The sequence below is a fragment of the Crassostrea angulata genome, chromosome 1 (genome assembly GCF_025612915.1).
Source record: "Crassostrea angulata isolate pt1a10 chromosome 1, ASM2561291v2, whole genome shotgun sequence".
In the NCBI taxonomy this organism is placed as follows: Eukaryota; Metazoa; Mollusca; class Bivalvia; order Ostreida; family Ostreidae; genus Magallana; species Magallana angulata.
In genome coordinates this window covers 12,498,261-12,516,558 of record NC_069111.1, presented here as the reverse complement: position 1 = coordinate 12,516,558, position 18,298 = coordinate 12,498,261, and the positions used below count along the sequence as shown (strand labels likewise).

General features: G+C 31.7%; 1 protein-coding gene across 1 annotated transcript; it reads right to left on the bottom strand.

Moving 5' to 3' along the window:
- Nucleotides 1–1,746: 1,746 nt before the first annotated feature.
- Nucleotides 1,747–13,610, bottom strand: LOC128160738 (ATP-dependent RNA helicase DHX58-like). The gene is given in 20 exon segments (XM_052824083.1): nt 1,747–1,966; nt 2,067–2,484; nt 2,660–2,918; nt 3,311–3,478; nt 4,859–5,104; nt 5,732–5,870; nt 5,975–6,126; nt 6,218–6,313; nt 6,852–7,014; nt 7,220–7,415; nt 8,458–8,639; nt 10,550–10,707; nt 10,791–11,060; nt 11,648–11,716; nt 11,799–11,822; nt 11,825–12,139; nt 12,276–12,410; nt 12,595–12,786; nt 13,231–13,273; nt 13,420–13,610. Coding segments are annotated over 17 exon segments (3,126 nt in total). The 5' UTR covers nt 12,764–12,786; nt 13,231–13,273; nt 13,420–13,610; the 3' UTR covers nt 1,747–1,966; nt 2,067–2,099.
- Between the last annotated feature and the right edge of the window lie 4,688 nt (nt 13,611–18,298).

Here is an 18,298-nt window from a genome sequence, read left to right as displayed (position 1 = left end):
AAGAGGAATCTGATAACATTTTTTTCATAAATATCACAGAACAATGAATAAATCAAGAAATATCACTTGGTTAATTTAAATTTTGCGCCACTATGAAAGCTATAACAAAATGTATAATTTTTAACAAGAAACAGCTCAATTTAAATGGATTTGTTTGCTCCGAACTGAATACAGCTTTTGCTATTCATGGTAAATGCAGCTTTAAAATTCTAGCCACATTATTCGCCTACTTTATTACTGTATTATAATGTAGATCCTCATATATTATTATACCTCTGTAATTCACAAATAATATACGTAACATGTTATTATTCAAAGACATGGTTATAGTTAGATAAGTATATATATTATCCTATATAATTATGAAAAATTACGCAACGTGACCTATTATACAAGAAGAGGGTATACATAGGCTATCCCTGTTGTCCAATCCTATTGAATTTATTCAATATAATATGTTTAAAGGACTATATATGGTTTGAGCATAAAATGGCCCCCTTAAATGAACATTGTCATTTTACTGTAATTCTTTGTTTTATTTGTACAAATATACATCTGAAGTTTTTTCATAATTTTCATTTTGATTTTAGTGCCGACAATTTAAAAATATGACATCATAAAGTTTACCTTTTCCCCCATTTTCTCATTTCTAGCATAAAACGACTTGTTTTGAAGCAGTTTTCTTAAAGGAAACATTGAGCGACTGCTTGAACAAACAAAATATTTTCACCAAAGATGTATCTCTCCAATACTTATAAGTGACAAAAAGTTTGTTCTTGTTCAAAGAGTCGCTCTATATTTCCCATTCGAAAAAAGATAAGAAAAATGTAATTTTTTGACTGATTTTGATTGAATTATAAAAATAGCGTCAGTTCTGACGTCATATACTGCCAGTGAGTGCATATAAATCAAATACATAGATGAAAAACATATTTTATATCAACTCTTTTATAAACTTACACAACAAATTAATGTACCTGAATCATTTTAAAAATAGCGAATTATGGGGGCCAAATTTGACTAATATCATATATAGTTCTTTAAAAATTCGTCGATTGTAGTACCTAAGAAGTAACAAATAAATAAAACTTAGCATTTATTAAGAAGTAAGTCATTATTTCTTAATAAATGCTAAGTTTTATTTATTTGTTACTATCCTTCCTGGGCTGATAACAATTAAGAAGTAAGTCAATTCCCAGGGCTTCCGTACATAACTAATATTTTATTTTTATATTATAAATACAATAATTTTATTTAAATGATAAAAAAGGTTGTAAAGATTTGTATAAGCATTTGATGAGTGATAAACGAGCTAATGTAACATTTATTGAAAAAGTGAGAATAATTAGATAGGCAATTCCCAAAGTAAATTTCAGCTACATCTTAAAACAATACAAAAACTTAGACTACATAGAATTTGGTTTCAAATATTACATAGATTACATCCTGAAGACTAGTACCTCCACAAAACAAAACTTATTGACCAGCATGTACATTTTGCAAGAGGTACATTGAGACTATCAGCCATTTTGTATTTGATGTCCTCTTGTTAAAGAAGGTATGGAATTGAAGAAATGCTGAATGAAAAACTGGCAGGCATGTTGGTTTTGATAAATATTCAATTCTCTTTGGAAAAAATGAAAATAAGAATATACACACGATAGAAACCGTAATAATTCTTCTAATAAAACCATAAATATATGCAAAAAATTAAATTGCTGATTAAATATTTTTTATATCTCTTTATTTTATTTTAAATGTACATCGGTAAATTAGGCAAGAGAAACATCAAGGTCGTCTTATTATCAGAAACTGAGTCCGATATAAACATGGTTATTTCGTACAGTCTGTGATTTTTCTTAGGGTGTTGAATGTTTCAACTGCTCGATCAACTGGTTAAAACTGTATGCATCATGTAGATTTCGATCCTGTCAGTTTCTATAGAGCTATGAATTACAATTAATATCTGTAAGAAAAAGAGGGAATCATATTTACTGGATGTTAATAGTGTATAATGAATGCTGATTGGGACTTACTGTATATCCTAATTCAACAATGTTTCGCACCTTGTTGAAATGTCAATTGCGGTACAACAATGTTCAGTCCATATCAACCAGCTTTCCCGACTCTGAAATCCTCTTGAAGTCTCTTGTAGATAAGAAGCTGACAGTGAAATACTCTTCTTCTACATTCTTCCACTGTTTTAGGCGACGTAACTCTTTTTTATCATCTTCTATCTTAATCGCTTTGATTTGCAGCATTGGAAAATGGATACCTCTGTGTAGAGCGACGTTTCCAATTTTCTCCCCACATTTACACTTCACAATGCCCACACCTATCTTAATCTTCTTGTTCTCAAAAATGATATCTTCACTTTTCTCGCAAGTGACATGATTCTTTAATTTCTCGCTCACACACGCAAAGTGAGATCCTATTTTCTTTAATTCGTTGGAAAGGCACAAATACTGGTTACATTTTAAGCATCTGCAATAAGAGTTATTATGGAAATAAAGGACTCCTTTAAAATATCCATTTAATATAACCGACTTGGGGTAGTAATGATTCAACAGTTTAAAAACAACTAACAAATCATAAAAATCTTTCCCTAACGTTAAATTTTTAATAATTTGAATATAAATTCAGCATGATAATGAAGTACCGGAGAACACATTGTCGTTGTGCATTCGTTCTCGAGCTCTGATTGTGCACTGCAGCATCTCTTTCTCTTTTTGCCTGACGTTGCAACTCTTGTTTTTCCATTTGGTATTTTTCATTCTCAGCCTGAATTTCTTGTTGAACAAAATTCATTGCCTCTTCCATCATTGGTTCTTGTAAAGAATTCGTCAATTCTCTCTCTGCAACACACTTGTTCTCCGAGGCCAAAATGAAAAACCTACTGTTTACTGCCCTGCCTCTTCCTTTGTAAAATATGAAAAATACGGGAAATTTATTTTATATATTGTGAGGTCAGTATCTACCCTAGCTTAAAAACCCCAAAACATTTGGCTATATTTATTATTATTTAAAACGGTTTTTAATAGCACCGTTATACATTGTTCCTCCTGTTCACAAATAAAAACCGACATATTGACCCGTAGGAGCCTAAATACCCTTTGTCTATTGGATTAAACAATTCATTATGTTTACGTTTTTAGTTTTTTAAGGTAAAAAGTAAAGATACATTTATGTGGACAATAAAAGAATATAAGTGTGTTTTACATAATTCTTAATGCACATTGAATGCAAATGTCATATCACCATGTCAAAGGTCAAATATAATTAAAATGGTAAGATTAATGAAACACTGTACCTTTGGCTTGGATCTGCGATATCAAATTTCCAGCGTAGTCATATTTAACTACAAGATTGCATTCTTTGATATCCAAACCCTCTTCTGCTATGGTCGTGGCTACAATCACTTTAAAGTCTCCTTTGGTGAATAATTCAATCGTTTCCCTTTGTTTGTTTTTGGTGCTTCCTGGAGCGAAAAGGTGATTAAAACTAAATTTGCTATCTATTCATAAGTTGTTTTTTTTAAATAAATATTCATTTATACTTTAATCAACCAAAAAAACATACATTAACTCATAAATTGCAATTGAAAACAAAATAGCTGGAATTTTTGTTGCTAAAAAGCTAAAATTAATAAGTCAGTGGTAATTTAATAAACAATGACACTTTTTTTCTAGGCCAATTTCCTGTAAATTCGGAAAAATAAATCCATAACAGAATTGAACAAACTTCATTTGGACATGTTAGTCTCACAAGAAAATAAACATGCATTTTAATTCCGTGAGCATAAATCTATCAGCAATGTGAACGTGTTAGTGTGTTGTAAAATACTATTGTCAACTTACTGTCGGCCGAATTATCCTTTACAGTTGCAAACAAAACGGACCTAATACTAAAATGGTAAGGTCAATTCTAAATGGTTAACCGATTACTCGGTAGGAGCGATGATAACCGGTTACAAAATCCGTAATCAGTAACTACAATTTATATTTTAACGCACTTTCAAATTAAATCTTTTTTTTTTGTCTTTCAATGTTATTATCTATTCAAGTTAACTTGCTGATCGTTAAGACCCCTGGGCTGAGCTCTTCGAAGACAATTGGTCAGCAGTTGTTAATAATAATGATTGCTATAACTTCAAGTCACTGCGATGTCTGTTCAGCTTTTCAGAAACATTAATAAATAATAATATTTTCACTGTTGAGTACTGTACCTATTTTCAATGTGTTTGTTTTACTATTCAACACAACATTATTTTTGATAGATAAAATGCAATTGTATAAAAGGGTACATACATATTACATCCTGTAAACGTATTATATTTTGCTATACGATATTTGGCGGAAAACAGTTTTTAAACAAGTTGGCGCGGATTTAAATTAGCGTATTCCTGAATGAGACTATTCTTATACATATATGCATTTCATTTAGCGATGTTCTTGAATTAGCGGAAGCCGCATTCCGCCAAAAACGCTAAAAAGAATACACAGCCAAATGTAATACATTTACAGAATTACATATTACAGAAGAACAATCATTCGAAATTGCGATCTGTAACTCGTCATGGACAGACATACTTTTGGGAACTGACTGCGAAATGGTGGTCAGGAAAAGTATTTCATGGCTTTTTGTTCGTTGTTTAAGATTTTTAAGAATTATTATTTTTTCTAACAATTATCTTTAACACGTCAACAAAATTTGTTTCTTATACGAGTCATTGGTTAATCGGTCGAATCGATTTGTGAATAGCCAATTAAAAATTTAGCAATCGATTGCCATCTCTACTAGAATCAATATAATTTTAAAATGGATGTCTTCAATTCGTAACAACTCTCAAAAATCATACCTCCATCTGTCCCACGAGCCTGGGCCCCGGTGTATTTTCTGGCCTTTATTTGTTTTAGTTCATCTGTCTCTTTCATCCATGATGCAATTATGTCAGCGACCACTCGTGTGCGTACGAACACTATTCCTCTCATATTGCTTTCCTCTCGGTGTGTCTCAAGAATGATTTCCTTAAGCTTCATCAGAAGGGGATTTTCTTCACATTTTTGATCGTCTGTGGCACAAATGTTTAACTCTTCTCTCACATCTACGGGTAAAAAATTAGTTATAGATACTGATATAGAAGCTCTATTCAGCATCTTATTACATAAAATTCTTTTTATCATGTATTTCTTTGTAGAAATCTCTTTATCTAAATAATACTGCAAAACTATAAATGTATTCACAATCATCAATGGAAATTTTAATCACAAGCATTCAGGGAATGTTTAAAACAGTCTAATGTGAAAACACAATCTACAAATTAAAAGGAACTTTTAAAAAGAGTAGTACTCTAATATCTTCAAAATATTTTACCTATTCTTTAAAAACTACACACTGACTAAAATATAATAAAGATGATTCTTTCTAAACACCCTAAGAAGTTAGATATTATATATATATATATATATATATATATATATATATATATATATATATATATATATATGAAAAAATCACAACACCGAAATAAACTCAACTAGTTTCATTTTAAATCATCAGGAGTTTATATATATATAATATTTTGTTTTGTTCAACAAGAAGTAGTAATCAATAGGCACTTAATTTTCATTTTTTTTTATACCGGCACACTTTTTACAGATTGTTAACATTTTTTCCAATAAGACCGAAAGCCTTTTTTTCTTAAAAGATGGTCATGATCATTGATACTGACTTTCGAAGAGAGTCTTCGCCCGGATTTCGATTTCAGTGCCCGTGTCTGATATTTGAAGATCCTGAATATTTTGTAGAATATAGCATAGAGCATCACTCGCTCTGGCATTGGAGTGAATAATTAACGCTTCATTGTAAATCTGAAAGGTAAAATATGTGAAGGTATATAACTCCATACAAAGCAGATAAGTTGAATAAATGTACATAAACATTTACATAATCAAGTATGTTAAGCATCATGAACCTCTAAATATTTTCTGATAGTGAATAAGAAAGGGCTAAGATCACGATCTGCCCTAACTCCAGCATCCATAAGACTGGTCTGTAGCCATTGGGTGTATTCTTCATTGCCCTTGGTAGAAGGAGGGCTCAATGCATTTTTGTCCGGTTGTTTATCTACAGAGAGAATCGGAAGAAAGATATATACTCTGTAGATAGATAGATTTTCTTCTTAATATGTTATGAAGTTTATGAATTATCAATTTACCATTTGCTAATGCCAGACAATCTTCTGTTTTCACCATTAAGTCTTTGATAATCGCTCCAAATTGATCAATCTTTCTTTTTGGTATTTTCAGGATAGCTTGAAAAGAGACAATAATCTGTTTAAAACGGTTAAATTAAGATTATTTAACGCTTCTTATTCCCTTTTTATTTAGTGAAAAAAATACAAATGTTTTAATCAGTTTAAACGTGTTCATATACTTTATAGTGCTTAAAACATACGATGCAGTGGACGTAGATTTGGTGGGAGTAATTTTTCTTTAAAAAAAACCATGTGTCAAGTTTATTGAACATACCGTGGATCTCAGGTTCATTTCTTTAAAATTAGGTATACTGACTTTTAGAAACATTTTATTTCAATGTATCTATATACTTGAATAAAATACTTCTTAAATTAATTAAATCAAATTAAAAACATTTTATTCACCAAATAAATTTGGATAAAAATACTTGAACATTCCAATAAATAGCTAGAATTTAAATCAATTAACGATATTATTTATTTTATGACATATATAGTATAAAGTATATATGACAAATATAGTTATATCTTTTGAGCATGCTTCATATTAAATACACTTGTGTGATAATTGTAAACGGAAAATTGCAAAACTTACTGTTATCCGGGGTATTCATCTTAGTAACCAATTCGAAATAGTTTTCTTTTACAGACACCAGTGCATCTGCGTCTAAATTAGCCATCATTGTTTTGATATGGTTAACAACCTGTCCTTGCGTGTTCGCTTTTCCCACTCCAATAGAGGCCGTGAATCCAACTATCTATTAAAGTATTTTATATCTCTAATTTACTTTAAAACATTCTTTGCAACTCGATTTCTTTCAATGATGATAAATACGCGTACATGTACTTGTAAATTTTGAGAAAGTGCATAATCGAAGAAGGAAGATCCAATTCGTTAAAAAAAATTTACCGAGTAGTTAAACGATTGCTTTCCGTGAGAGTTAAATGTATATTTATACTAACCTGGGGGAGAATGATCCGTTCCTCTGGATCTTCCAGCTTCTTGTCATGGTAAGGAATCATCGTTTTATAGAAGGAATGACCACCATGACAATGGTGACATTCGTCGAAGATAATCAGAGAAAATGTTTCAATTCGCAAATTTCTTTTATCCATTGCATTTACCAGCATCTGCGCTGTTATGACAAATACATCAAATCTGCAAAGAAGAAAAAGATTTTTTCCGTGCCTCCTATTACTTTTTTAAACAAAATTTTAATGAATATACAGTAAGTGTTTAAAGGTCAACAGATTGCTATTCTACACTAATATTTCCAAAACCAAATAATTGTACACCCATTTAATCTTGTATAAGTTAAAGAAAATCACGCAAGGCCCGGCATGACTGTTAAAATTTGGTTAACCTGAAGTCAGTCACAGTAAAAAATAATTTTACAACGCTACTGAAATCATACCCAACTATAATCCTTCAGAAATCTTCGCAAAAGGACTATTGAATCATTTAATTTTCGTAGATCGTGGATTATTTCCTCATTCGTGAAAATGTAATTTCGTGGGATGCGCCGGTTATAGTTTCAGTAGGAAAAACTATCTCTTTTAAATTTTGTTTTTGTCGAGGTTGTGATTTCGTTGGGGATGGCTACCCACGAATACCACGAAACTTGTGCCATCAGGAATTCTCATGATTCCACAGTAAACTAAAATAGTGCTACACTTATGCAGCTAATGCTATATGTAAATTAAAAGTTTATAGGTTTTTTTAAACTATTATTTATGTTAAAATAACCTAAGATTTTTCATATACATTTACTTCATCGATTTAATTTGGTTAAATATCTTACTTTTTTTTAGTAAAAGATGAATTTTTTTTATCAAAAACAAGTTTACATCTTTAGTTAGCCCTGTTTCCATTTTTCATTATATTTCCCACCAAGAGGAACATTAATTTTGTTTTAACGAACTTAAAAAGTCCTTCCAGTTACAAATATCTCGCGTCAGGATTGAATGAAGTTGCACGGGTTTCAAATTAAAAACAAGTCGAGAATGTAAAAGGGCAGAAAAACCAGGTATTAAAAAGATTTCGAATCATGTGGGCTTAAAGCCTATCTTGCATACACGTAAATGTTGTTACCGTTGCAGTCTGTCACATCGTCAGCTAAATACATGTACATGTATCAGGGACAATGGTGTGAAATAGAATAAACGTACTATACAGACTTAGAACACAAATATTAACTTACTGCGAAAGAAGAACAGCAAGGTCTTTGAAATCCTCGTCACGCATGGTGTCTCCAGATACAACTTTCAATTTACAGGCCACGTGACGGTTGATTGTCTCAGACTGTTGGGTGGCCAAATTATTTTTTTCCACCACAAACGCAATTTTTTTCTCTCTTTGAATTTCTCTGTTTTTGAGGTGATGCTTAAAAAGAAACAGAAAAGAGATCAACATTTTATTGTTTTTTATATTACTTTAAGCGTTAACTTCTTTCATTATTTTGTATTATTTATATGTTTCTACCGGAGGCTTGGTCTCCTTTCGATAGTCAGATAAGAATTAAATTCATGATAAAGCTATGATACACACTCTGTATTAAAGAAAAGGTATGTAAACTGCGCTCCATATCATCATTAGGCTTATTTTACAAGGTTTAAAGGTCACGACTCAGGGGTCGCTTTAAAGTATGATTGGATTTATAATTTATTTACCCAAATATGTGGTATTATTTTCTCTTTCTCTCTCTCTCTCTCTCTCTCTCTCTCTCTCTCTCTCTCTCTCTCTCTCTCTCTTTTATTCCTCTTTTGACATCTCTTGGGTTTTTTCCTTAATATGCCTTGACTTTTAAGTGTATTAATAATAGGAGCATCTGTCACCCAAAACCTTATGGGTATGAAAATCTGGGAAATGTTGGTTTAAGAAGCCGAAGAGAATAGCAAGTTTAGGAGTCTATAGAATTTGACGAGAAAAAGGCAGAGTAAGGTAACTTTGATAAACTTAATGTTCTTCTTATGAACCGCAATGGAATGATAGATTTCTTAAGACGCAGCACAGAGTGAGGTTGTATTATAATTTGTTCCTAGTTACCGTTTCCGTAAATTTTTCAAATTTTTGTCTATTCATAAATAGTTTCGTGCCCGAAGTTCATTCAGTCTCTAGAATTAAAAAAGTCCAAATGTTATTTATTTTGAAACTCCTCATCAATCGCTTCCAATTCAGGTTTGAATACGTAACAGTCCAAAAATAAAACATCTATGGGTATTTAGCTTTGCAAACTACAGTACACTTTTGACTTTTATTTCTGTCTCAAAAAGTGAAGGAAACAGCGACCTAGGACAGACTATTATATTTAATCTAACATTTCAGTCGTTATTGCGAAATTGCACAAAAAAGTTAAGAATAAACAAATGCTTTTATAGTCGAATAGAATGGGCAATTCAAAATTCATCTAAACTACAATTTTGTAATGCTGTAATGAAAATAACAGCCTTAAGGTAATCGTTAACATTTAAAGGGGCATGGTCACGATTTTGGTCTAATTTTTTTTCTGTTTTTATTATATACAATGCTTTATGAATGCATTTCTAATGATCAAATGAAATTTGGTTGCTCGTCGATGAGTTTTAAGCAACATACAGGGCTCACAATTCTTCGTCATGTAAACAAGGCTCGTGCCCTGTTTTTGTTTACATAGGTTCAATTTACCTGTAAAAATCTTTTTCAAGATGTTTTGTCTATATTCTTATTCTTTTTAAGCATAAATAAACAGTTCTTAACCATAAAATCATTCATTTCAGGTCTAAAACTGAAATTTTCACTCAACATTCAAAATGTAAACAAAAGCTTTGTTTACATAGCAAGGAATTGTAAGCTCTGAAACTCGCTTATAACTCAACAAATGACACTCAAATGTTGGTTGCCAACTAAAAATGCCTTACTGAAGCATTATAAACATTAAAATCGAAAAAATATTTTTTGCCCAAAATCGTGACCATGCCCCTTTAAATCTGTAAGATATAAATCTAACCGATAAGCAACCGTTTTAAATCTGATAAAACATGGAAAAGTAATTGCAGTAAATAAATGATCATATTAAGAAGGCTGGTTGACCAACAAACTACCCATCACAATCTACTTTGAAATTATGTTATTGTTCTTTTAGCCATAATAAAAAATCCATATATTATTGCTTAAAAAGCTGATTGTGTTCCTTTACTTTTATATAACCTATCCCTTCAGAGAAAATTAATATAAAAATGGCCAAGACCATCCAACCCCCTTAAGTTGTAAATTTAAAATAAACAAAAAAATTATGAACAACGTGCTGCAAATACCTTGATTATTTTGACAGCTACAAATGTTTTTCCGCTTCCTGTTGGGGCTATAATAATACAGTTTTGACCTCGCTGAGCTGGCAAAGCTAATTCGTTCTGGTACTGTCTTTCTTCAAACGCTCCCAAGCTAGTCTGCACATCTTCTTCAGACACATGATCTATTTATATCGTAAATTTTGCTATATTTGTGTTAAGTGTCCAAAATATTAGTCAATAGTTAACTAAATTATTTGTGCCTTACTTTGTTCTTCCGCTGATGCATTCTGGTAGGTCCTTTTCAAATCCGTATCGACTTCCTCAGTTTCCTCAGTTTCAATGACTGATTTTGCTTCTGTGTCTTCAACGCCGTCTTTATCGCAAACCTTGTTTACAACAGCTTGAATTGGTTTCTCGCCATGGAAGTCCCCAGAGAACAGTTCATTGAAATTCCCTGACTCTGCTAATCTATACCCCTCCTCATCTGAGACACACTGGACAGGAAATGACCCCTCTGTATTTTTTGTTTCCTCATCTAATATTCATCATTTGTAACAGGTAAGAAATAAAAGTTAAAATAATACTTTATGCAAATTATTGAACTGCATCTATTTTTGGGTCGTATTCAATAAAGAGTAATCAAGTAAGATAAAGTAAATGCCAGAGTTGTTGTTTATTACTAGTATATAAAACAATTTAAAATGACTAAAGACGCACACAATGATAAATCGCTCGCTTAGTTCATCATCATAGGAATTCGAAATTGTTTTTGATTCACGGTCGTTCAAACATACATAAAGACACCAAATTAAAGATGATCATAAAAGCTTTCTTGTTTGCAGATATGATTGCAAAATCCATTAACAGGCAATTAAATAGACAGTAGTAAGAGCAATATGACATCTTATAAATTTAAGATGCGAGTTTGAATGGATAAGATACTTAGCAGCAATATGAAAATAGTCATGGCAATGTAAATAAAAAAAACTATGCATGCATTTATTAAATTAAATAAAGCACACTTATACACCTCTGCACTCTCTTAATTCTTTAGCCATTATTTACAAAAAAATACTTAAAATATGGTCATGATATCACTTTTGCATCATAGATGTACTTTACCCGTAACAGGGGTTTGTTTGCAGCCTGGAGATTCAGCAGGTTTACTTTCCAACATTTCCTTATCCAAATCTACAATTTTCACAATGAATTTGCCAAAACTGATAAATGCATTGAGATTTCATTTAAAACACTTAAATGGACTTTTTCCTACCTAAAGCGAACTGTCTATCAAGTCCTCTACAAAATATGTGTATTCCTTTAGGCACAATACTTTAAGGAATGAGGTGTACCAGTTCTCAGATTTCCTCCAGATTCTGTCCAAAAGAACTATCATTCCAGCCATAGGACCATTGTTTTCCATTTCAGCCATGATGTGCTCGGTATCTGACCGTTCGATGACTTTTTCTTGACTTTCCAACAGATCCAGTAAATCGTTTGGATTTATTTTTTCCACTAGATCCATTCTTAGAGGTGAGAGAAGATTTTTAAACTTTTTGTATACATCACTGTTTACCTCCTCACCCCTAAGAGCTTTTGCCACATACTGGTAGCCTATTATGACAAATAATATGAATATAAAAATTCACATGTGTTTTTTCATATTTTAGATAATTATTAATCTCGGTACCAAATTCCGTTTGATTAAAATAAAGTTTTTTTTAAAAATATTACCAAATGCAATATGTACCTTTTTTATCTAAGATTTCTACAAATTTTGTCCACTTATCATTTGCTTCGCTTCTGTCAATGAAAGACAAGAGAACTTTCATAGCCTTCAATGAACCTTTCCTTGCCTTTATCGCAATGATTTCCTCTCGTTCTTCTATTCAATATAAAAATCAATACAAATTTGAAATTTTTATGGAAATAAATAATCTTGTTCTCTTTTAATTTTTTTCTGAGATTTGATGATAAATCAAAAATCAAATTTTCGTTACATTTAACACTTTAAAAAAAAAGCTCTCAACTGATTCTCAACCTAACTTCAAATAAAAATGACATATTACCTGTGTTAATGACGTCATCAAGGTAAAACACAACATCGTCGACCTTCACACATCGGGAAATAAGAGGTCTGTACAGTGCTACCAGCGCAGGTGTCTCGATGGAATCTAAACGGCACTCGATATTGGCCATGTAATAAAGTGAACTTTTGGGCTGCTCGTGTTCTGCCATCGCAAACTTATTCTTTTTGTCTCCTTTGTAAAAATGATTTGAAAAAAAGGATAAAATACTTTATAGAACTTTCTTTAAAATATAGTATTGAATATCCTGATGCTAACATGCGAATTCCATATGACATAAGCACAAATTTCTATTAATAACCCGACAAGTAATTTTAATTATAGTAAACGGGGAAAACCGGCGGTGTATAAACAATTTCAAGTCAGATACCGGACTTATTAACACTAAAACATATGAAATGAAATTTCAAAATATTTTTCGATGAAAAATCGTTAAGGGTGTCAAAAACTGCTTCAATTAAAAAAACATGCACGATCAAAACAATTTATTGGAAATTTATACATTTAGTGTTTAATCAAGAAAGAGGGTGTATTAATACAGATGGATGTGTAAAAGAGACTTTGAATGAGAATAAATGTTCTTAGATAAAGTATATAGAAAATGACATTTGAAATTACCTTACCTGGCTCAAGCTTTTAGTTTTCTGATCGCCTGGACTTCCTAAAACGAAAACGAAAGAAGCATTTCAACTTTACAAAAACAGGCTAAGCTAAAAATAAATCGATTTCTGAAAACCCATTTGCATGTATTTTTATATTTAGTAACAGAGAAACATTGCGTAATTGAAGCTAATCATAGTGACTTACCTGGTGTGAGGTGATCGTTTATTTTGAATAGTCAAGATTCTACCCAGATAGCAAGCACATCGTTGGCCCAATCTCACAATATGGTTGTATTGTCGCCGTTGGGTTACCTATATTGGGTCAACGGTGGTTCAACACCAAATATTGATAGTTGGTGATGTATTATGGGGCCAATGTTGGGCTAACGGTTAGGTCATAAAACTCTTGTAGTTAGAAAGATGATTATCATTTGTTGCGGGATTGAAATCGGCCCTGTGTTAGCCCAATGGCATGAATCTGGCTAAGCATCATGGGTAAACAACATCCAGGCTACCTTTCGTAATATTCTACCCGCACCATTTTTCATTTGACATGAGAATAATGAGACCGATACCTTGTATATCTGCATCCAATCTGTAAGTTTTTATATAGGTTAACATTTACAAAGCTTCATTAACGTTATAAGGTTAAACGATGTCATGTACAAATCTGTATAAAGCAGATAATGGGGAATGCAGAAGCCAAGTATTTAGAGTAAAGACTGCCGAGCACATGGTCAAACCAGAGACATTGATAACATAAATGTTATTTCTAAAAGTTCTTAACTAGAAAAATAGAAAAGTAACAAATTATTTAAATACCAAATACTACAATTTTAGAGAGTGTTGGAAAAAACATAAACAACTTGAAAGACATTGAGAATGATATCAATGGGAAAGGTATACCAAAAAGATAGGGGGAGGGGGATTAACGGGCAAAGAAGAACAGGAGGGAAGAGGAGACTCGGGATATTTTTTATGGATGTTTTCTTCATGAACTGCATGAGCAATAAAATATGTTACATTTTGATTATATTTACTCTTTTCTTTTTGCTCAGGTATTTTTGTCTGATGTTGAAAGAATACAGTGGCCCAACAAAGGCCCAGTATTGTTCGCTACATTGGCTCAACAATAAGCTGACCAATTGGTCCGATTAAGGGCCGATGAGCAAATTGCCGTTGGCCCAATGTTAATTGCTTACAATGGCCCAACCGTACAAAAGTGACGTTTGCCCAATGTTAAAAGAATACAGTGGCCCAACAATGGCCCAATATTAAAAGAATACAGTGGCCCAACATGGCCCACTATTGTCTGTTACATTGGCCCAACAATAAGCCAACAAGTTGGTCCGATTAAGGGCCGATTAGCATATTGCGGTTGTCCCAATGTTAAATGGATCCGGTGGCCCAACATAAAGAATATTGTTGGCCCAACAAAGGTCCAATGACGTCCTGCTATCTGGGTAAGACCCCAAAAAAAATAGATATTTTTATTTTACATTTTTGAAATGATTTGATGTTTTGAAACAAACAAAGGTAAAAAAAAAAGTTGTTCTGATTGACCTGTGATCTTCATTGATCTAAATTTATTTTCGCTGATTAGTTTAACCAATTCGCCCTCAAATTTAATGTAATTTGCTTGATCTTTGTAGATTGAAATTTGAAAATAATTTTTTTCAGATTTTTTCAGAAGGCGTGTTTAAAACAGTTTGCCTGCATCAGATGTTAAGATAGATTTATCGTAAGCATCTTTCTAAAATTCTGCTTGCAGCCATATTCCTTATTTTAATGTTCAATATAACATGGGTAAGAGATAATATTTTTGAAAATTTTATTTTTATTTAACATCAACAATGCTGAGATAGAGGCATTTTTAATTGTAAATAAAATATACCGGTACCACTGTACCGTCCAGTGGCAATTTGCAAGTTAACACATGAATGGTCGATTGCAAGAAATTACTGTGGTTTTGTTTAAAAACAATTTTGACAATTTTCGGATTTTGTAACATGCTGACTTTTGACTTTCCCCCCAAACTGTTACAATTTAATTATGCATTGATCTGCAGTAGTCTGTCTGATGTGATAGAACATTGTGTATCATTTATGTGGAAACCACTTTGATTCATTTTATTACATCATGTAATCTCGATTTAAAGTTTTCTGTATGCTAACACAGCTTTGCTCCAAGGCCTCGTCAATACACAACATCTAGTTGTAGAAGAAGATGTGTGTGAATGGCCTTAAAGTGTACCAAAATGGAATTATTAATTTTTTTTAAAAAAGATGAACAATACATTTTCTTTGATAGTTCAGATATCCATATTGGACTGCATAACATATAATGTGTTGTTTTGTACTACCCAAGTATGAATGGGAATTATGCGCAGGTATATGAGTATTTACTATTATGTAGATAAGGAGAAAAACGCACTCATAGAAAGTAAATGAAAAGGCTAAGATTGTGTCACAAACTGTTAAGCATGTTTTCGATTCTTAATACCACAAAGAAGTCAAATAGAAATATTTTTATTCAACAATCTTATAATATACATCTAAAATCATGTATGTCAAAACAGCCATACTTTTAATCATACAATTTTCAAAAAGTTTAGTTTGGAGATTATGTGTACATAATTGGATATCACTGACCAGGGTTTGAGTTTATAACGAACATCAATCAACTAATTAATAACTATCATGAACTAAAAAACTAGATAGACATATCATAAAGAACGAACTGCAGACCTTAATCAGGCAGGAAGACTTTCATCAGACGAAAAAAAATCTACAATCCATCAAGAATAAACCTGGGGGGAAAAATGAATCAAACACCTTTGTCTTGTGATCATTTATTTTTGATATTTTTTGCTACTTTCTCTAATATTTTGATAATGAATATTACTCTCGTAAGATGAACACTTGCTAATCTATGCAATTTTATTTTTTAATCTAACCTTCAGGGCTTTATGCTGTGATGATTTAAGACTTGCACATTTTGAAAGCTCTAAGATGCAGCATTTTCTGATAGTATTCCTATTAGAATCACAAAAAAGTTAGCACGATCGATTATTTTCAATATAAATTTGAGCACCCCTATCAAAAGGTTACACAATTGAAAAACAGAACACCAGAATAAACCTAGCTAGTGAAGTAATGTTCAAGAAATGAGATTTCTGACATTAAGTTCACTCTTCATCGTTATATTTTCTAAAGAAAGCGGAATAAAGAAATTCCATCTTGTAAAGCTACTTCAGGATTATGACATCACTGACGAACCTTATTTCAACTCCAGAAAACGTTCACTTGTGTCTTGTGCAGGGCAATGCATCGATACAAAAAGTTGTGTGTCCGTTTTTTATTCAGCATCATCGTGTAAAGGTTTCAAATTCGTACTCCCGTTGAATCATACAAGCCTAACCAAGATGGTCGGAACAAAATATTACGTAGCTTACTTAACCAGTAATCAGCATAAAAGTATTAACTATTTCGGTTTGTATTTTCTATTCTAATTTTTGAAAATATTGAAAGCTGACTGAAGAATGATATATCAAAATTTTACATAGGCATTTTTTCAACATATTATAATCTTAAAGACTGATGAAAATTATTTGAACGGTTGCACTGATTAGATTTTAATAAAATGGTCTGAATTTAAAAGCTTTTAATAAATATCTATAAATAGTCTACGGGCGCCGTTTTCGTTGTTGTTCACATTTTTCTCATTATTTAAGGGTTGAAATGCGGTGTACTTAACAAAAAATTATCATCGATTTCAAAGAAACTTCTTTGAAAAGATATTTAAAAAGGCATTTTTCATACTTTTAAAATCTATTACGAATTTTAGGGTTATCTTTCATTATATGTTTCCTTTGATTATCGTTTATTGCCTAGTTTTAGGAGCAAATTCCCTTTTTATTCTTTTCAATTTACCAAAAACTATTTGCGTATCCAATGATTGAGGTTTTTATAAAAACACACTGTATTTGACATGTGGCATTAGTTATATCCTATTTAGAAGTATACGTTTGGAAAAACGGTTTTTAAAGTTATCTTAAATTACAGAATATTGCAACAGCCTGGCTCCATTGAACTATACCTGGAATAGCACCTATAGTGTATATTACCGTTACCACACCGAAGTTCTTCTCCCAGATCAATGCAAGGAAGAGTGCCAGTCAGAAGACTCCAGAAGTCGTGTGATGCTTTTAGACTCCGACGAAATGTTCAATTTCATCACTGCTATAACTAGTAAATAAAAAAAAACATACAACCTTTATTTTCTAATTTTCACCTACTTTTAAGATACTTTTATCAGCGTACTACAAAAGTATTACTCTGTTAATGTCAATTCCTCTTTCTATATAATTATAATCATAAGTTGTTCGGAATTCAAAGATTGTCTCTTTATTAAATTTTTTATTAGAATAAAAATCAATAGAATTTTATGATAGGTTCACATAAAAGATATTGTTGATAGTTTACTATAATTATTTTGGACAAATAAAACGCCTCCAAATAATATATAACGTATATTGTTGAATGATATTACAGAAGAAAATATAGCTGGGCCGTTATACCTTCAAGGATTGAGATTAGACAATAATACATTTGTGGATGATGAAGGACGACAGATAACCTACTTTAAGTGGGATGACGGGGAACCGGACACAGGGATCTACCTTCGTACGGACAGAAATACTTATCTCCAAAAGACTGCTTCAGGGTCTGGGAGCTACAGATTCATTTGCCGCATATATTGAATAGTCATCACTAAGGCGGCGATTGAAAGGTAAAATGATGTGCACATATTTTGATTTAATTTTTAACGTTAACGTTTGTGCACTGTGATGAATGTTTATATCTTAAAATTCCACAAACAGAAAAATTGTATTGTTGTGCGAAATTCTATAATTTTATTTGTCATATTGTGAGAGAATCTCAAAGTAAGTGTTGTAAGGTATATTTCATACGATTGTCAATTGTTATTGAAGTTAGTATTGGATTAGTTCCAATAAAGTTGATAAAATTCATTTTTTACGCTTATAGACAAAGGGTATAGTCAATTATAAAAGTCTTTCCCGG